A 5108-nucleotide genomic window follows, 5' to 3' on the forward strand; every position below is an offset into this window, starting at 1 on the left:
TGAACGAGCGAAAAAATAGGGAGACAGCACTTGACGTAGTGATACCAAAAGTGAATACAGTAATAAATAACAGGCACAACAAGCCCTCTCAAAAAAATCCCAACCGTAGAGGCGGCAGAATGGGACACATTTTTGCACAATGACTCTTATTTAGCCATAAAATAATAAGTGGCCCCTTAAGCAGTAGTTGTGCAACCCGTTTATGACGTAACTTGAGTTCGTGTATATAAAGTCCCTTATCTTCTACGCGCATTCCTTGCTCAAATGAACGTTTCGTATGATTTAAAAAGTAAATTAAGAAAAATGGAACTTAAGAAACATCTTATTATTTGTTGGGTTGTTCTGCTAGCCTTTTGTAGCGGTAAGTTTTTATTGTCATTTTTTTAATGAAACGAAATATTCCATAAATGGTATTTTCACAACATGTTAAAACAATGATAAGTTGGTCTTCTCTGATATTTGTAAATACAACACATGTGAACGTTTTTTTCTTTATATGGAAATATAATACTTTATATGGAATTATGATATATTTTGAAGTCAGTCATTGAACAATTTTCTTATATGCTTTCAGGCGTTTAATTCGAAATTGCACATTTTATATCCTTTAGGGGCACATAAAAAGAAAAGAATAACATTTGTTTCGATGTGAGAGAGTGGTGAATTTCACCACCTGAACGCGCTCGCGAAATATAGCTTTTCGTGCTCACACGGTGAAACACTTTGCGATCTATCCCCTATTACTTCAACAAATGTGCGTACTACGAACAAACGTGTTACTTCAATTGTAAATATATATTATTTTTGCCGATATACATGATTCCTAGGTGTTAAACAGCATCCCATATTATTTATATACCCAAATTATGTTAGCAGTGTTTTCATATTAAATATTTTGCAAATCTGCGTGGCGAACATGATACTAATGTGTCCGTTCAAGCTTAGCGCGTACGATATACTTGCTTAGTTTTAACAACGATTGTGAAACAAGTTATTACAACATTATATCATTAATCACTCTCGTTGGCACAATGTTAGGCGAGAGTGTGGTCATGTGTTGTGGGAGAAACCGGAGTACCCGGAGGAAACCCACTTGTCCGGCTTGGTGACTACAAACCAAACTCATATGCGCCCAGGCCGGGAATCGAACCCGGGTCGCCTTGGTGAGAAACGATTGCGCTAAGCGGAAATTCAAAATCAACGTGTTTTCAGAGTATACATTAAAATTTTCTTAAATTCAGCACAAAAAGGAGGTTTCATTTATATTTAGTATTTAAAAAAAAGTGTTTCAATGGCAAAAAAAGTGTTGACAACGTTTGATTGCACACGAATTACTTTAGACAGATTGCATTGAGGCATTGCCCTATTTTCTCTTTACAATAGTGTTTTCAAAGTTTTTCGATGATCAAATATTTTTCTTTTACTTTTGGAGGTCTTGGAATAGTCTCATGTCTGAATTTAGACCTCTTTGGCAAACCAGCAAATTCCGAGTTCATAGTAACTTCCATTCTAGTTGAGATTTGCTGAATTTTATTGCTGCTTAAAATTGTAAAACTCTTCAAAATTTGTTCTTGTAAAACGAATGGAGTAAAGATGATTCTTGGTTATCAAATGAAAAACAAAATATTTTCGTAGTCTGAGTCTAGACTTATACTTAAGGTTGTTCGTAATCATGGCCAGAAACGATCGAATATTATCTTGATAAGATCATATCTTAAACGATTGTAAATTAACCGTATAGGGTACATACATTTTTTATTTTAGTCAAACCGCAAACTCCCTGTAGAGTTGTTCTTTAAGTCTGCGCCAGTAGATCCGGTTCGACCCCCGCTGACAGCACAATATGTTATATAACAATAGTTAATTTTGTTTTTATAGTCATTTTTATTTGTAACTAGTTTTTAAAATCTCCATCAGCAGATCACAGGATCCCGGTTCGACCCCTATTGACAAAAGAATAAGATTTTTTTAAATGATTATTTTTAATCTTACATCATACCAAATAGATTTTTCTCCATTGATTATAAAATTTGCAGCTTATGTGTCTTATATTGAACTCAATATATGTCAGGTGCTATTAAAAAGGTGTTCATATTTGTACAAGAAACGTAAATGATGATAAATTTAATGAAATTTTATGGCACAAACACTAAATCTTCTGACGAGTCCATAAAACTCCGCAGCAAAGGCAAATGCAGTACTGTAACAGTACAAGTACACTTTGCAATAATATTTGAGTCGATCATTGTCGTAAAGATTAATAATTTTTTTCGTAGTTTTAAAACATACTTGTGTGAATTAAACTTAAGCCAGTAACAAATGAACATAAAGATAAATATAAAATGAAATTGTCGCCGTTTGTGACAAAAAAATACTACATATTAATGAAGTACATATGAATGTAGTAACGATTATTGCGGCTTGTTTGTCATTATGCCTACGGCCTAATATAGAAAGATCAATGTATGTCTATGGAGAGAAAAGACAACTCAATCGATCTTCCGAGTATAGTAAACATATATCTGGAGTTATCGGGACACAACGATAAATTTAACCCTTTTAATTCTTGTAAATGTCCTAAAATGCGTCTTTGCAGAAGTCAAATATACTTTATGTTATTTTTCAACGAATACACAGTGAATAAACGCTTGCAATTTGCACTTGCTTGTTAAATGGCGTTTTTCACAGATGTACAGTTTAAATCAACATGGTAAATTGAAATGTTGATAATTGTTAACTAAAACTTACTGTGTCAAATGTGACATTTAGAAAGGAGTAATATAACTTGTGGGATATTCACTCTAGAAGATGTGAACGTACACTGGATTGTTAGATACACGTGTCTATGGGAAATACACACTGCACTGGGGTTACTTTCCTTGACGGACAGTAATCATCGTCATTAAACAAATTATGTAATGGTGATAAAAAAAAACCGTGACTTCAATCCACACGTTCCAATGTTCTTTCCACTGAAATTAAGTTTAATCTTTCAAAAAACAACTTTATTTAATTGGATGTTTATAAAATACGCGTACAACATATATTTTGTAAATAAAATCTTTGCTGAAAACCAGCGATTTTCATTCATGGTTAAAGATACAGTTGTGTAGGAATGGTTGAAAACATGATTTTGTTTTAGGAGCGCAGGGAATCTCCTGCTATTCCTGCGATACTATCACAGATGGCAAGAATTGTGACGATCCTTTTGTCGACGGCACAGTGAAGAAGAATTGTACTTCCTGTTTTACATTAAAGGGAGAGGTGAGCGGTGTGAAAGGTAAAAATACCCTGTTCAAAATCAATGGTCTATTCTAAGTTGAAGAAGGAACGGAACGGATGCCAAGGAATAAAATACATTAATAAGAGTGCACTGTCTGTTCAAAATTAAACATATATCATGGTGGATGTCTGGATACAAGTACACACTACCAGTGAATAAGGTATTTCCGGGTTATTTGACCCGTTCTTAAGTGAAGGGAGGACAGACCAGAATCAAAATACACTATACGAGATGCATTGCCTGTGCAAAATTAACGGGAGAGCAGAACGGGTTTCCAGAGTCAAGTACATTAAACAAGTAAGTACAGAACGGAATTGATGCACTGTCCGTTTTATCGCGAAGGAGGAACGGAACATTTTCCAAGGAACTTCACCGTGCAAAGTTAAGGTGTCCTGGTGTTGTAGCTTATTTCTTTCAAATATTTTTTGGGGTTATTCATATGCAAATACTGCGAGAATATGAGAGTTTTCTTCTGTGTAGGTATCATGATCGCCAAGATATCTTGGATTCAAATAACACCGTGATATGTTTCCTAGTGCAATAACGATCATATATTTTTAAAATCATGTTTCGAGAAATCCATGTTCTCCATGAAGCATATAATGCGACTAAGGTTAATGCATTACAAGTTCTCGATCTAGCAGTTATTAATCTTTTTCAGGGATAGCTCGAGACTGCGAGACGGAAACAGACCTTACAACGGGTTGCAATTCATTCGAAGAAGATATTTATTCTGGAACCCTATGCGTATGCACGACTGACTTATGTAACGATGCAACACGTGGACCCATGGCAACAATAATGCTCAATCTACTTCCCGTGTTAGTTTATATCTTCTTGAAACTATTTGAGATGTAGAAATGTGGTTTGACTGAAAATGACATGGAATTAATGTGTACATTGAGGTGCCACATTATTATTCAGAGGACTTTTGACTCCATAACATATGAAGAAGTGCAGTAGAATTGCAGTTATATATATAATTATTATAAATAATCAGAAATGATTATTCGAAAAAGCGATCGTACGAAATGTGCATCGCTAAGACTTTGTTTAAGATTGTATTCGTCTTCGTTGATGCATTGATAGTTTAATTCGCCAATTATAACTAAATCTATTGAGTTCAACAGTTATTTTCTATTTTCATAATGACATAGTTTTTAAACACATTGTTTAATTATGAATAAATGTTCCAACCAAAGAATTGTAAGGCGAAAAATATGTGTTGTTTCACTAACCCGACCGACCGATTTTGTTTTCCTCCTGACCCTACACATTTTTGCCGTGGTGTGGATTTTATTCATTTAATTTTCATTAAAAGACCGGCATTTTAAGTGAACATTATAAAAGTGATTCATGCTGATATAGGTCGGTTTGGTATAGGATCCCGTGAGAAATAGAACGAGAGAAAGTAATGCCTTCCTACCTTCTGTTTTAAGTGTTAGTGGAAAGAACTTTGTTTGCCTAACTATAGTGCCTTTGTGGTCGATGAAGTAGTCGGCGGGCCAAAAATATAGTAATTTTTAAATGATCGTTTCCTTCTTCACCTTTCAATTTTCAACAGAGTCGTAGATATCTAATAAAATCGAAATGATGTTAACATTTATTTAAAGAAGTGGATTTTTATGATAGAACAGTACGTACAGCGTTTTTATATTACATCGGTTTATAAATTTTACAATCTAAGAAGAATGTGAACGCATCAGAAGCTTTACATCTATTTATTCGTTGTTCTATGTTTCTGTCTTTTGCCCAATGTCATAGAACGGGGTGTCGACTACTGGACGTTTTTGTAGTCGTTCATTTCAGTATTGGAGAAGTCGTC

The 5108-nt window shown here is 34.4% G+C and overlaps 1 protein-coding gene across 1 annotated transcript; it reads left to right on the forward strand.

Moving 5' to 3' along the window:
- Nucleotides 1-264: 264 nt before the first annotated feature.
- Nucleotides 265-4430, forward strand: LOC128221215 (uncharacterized). Its single transcript, XM_052929719.1, has 3 exons — nucleotides 265-361; nucleotides 3143-3280; nucleotides 3945-4430. Exons 1-3 carry the CDS (start codon nucleotides 265-267, stop codon nucleotides 4139-4141), a joined length of 432 nt encoding a protein of 143 aa, XP_052785679.1. The 3' UTR covers nucleotides 4142-4430.
- The last annotated feature ends 678 nt before the right edge of the window (nucleotides 4431-5108 follow it).

The sequence above is a fragment of the Mya arenaria genome, chromosome 16 (assembly GCF_026914265.1).
Source record: "Mya arenaria isolate MELC-2E11 chromosome 16, ASM2691426v1".
In the NCBI taxonomy this organism is placed as follows: Eukaryota; Metazoa; Mollusca; class Bivalvia; order Myida; family Myidae; genus Mya; species Mya arenaria.

Bases quoted from the DNA above. Each gene is read 5' to 3' on its own strand.
- LOC128221215 (XM_052929719.1), top strand. From the start codon at position 265: ATGAACGTTTCGTATGATTTAAAAAGTAAATTAAGAAAAATGGAACTT. The intron at 362-3,142 runs GTAAGTTTTTAT...ATTTTGTTTTAG, and splicing joins TCTGCTAGCCTTTTGTAGCG to GAGCGCAGGGAATCTCCTGC. The intron at 3,281-3,944 runs GTAAAAATACCC...AATCTTTTTCAG, and splicing joins AGAGGTGAGCGGTGTGAAAG to GGATAGCTCGAGACTGCGAG.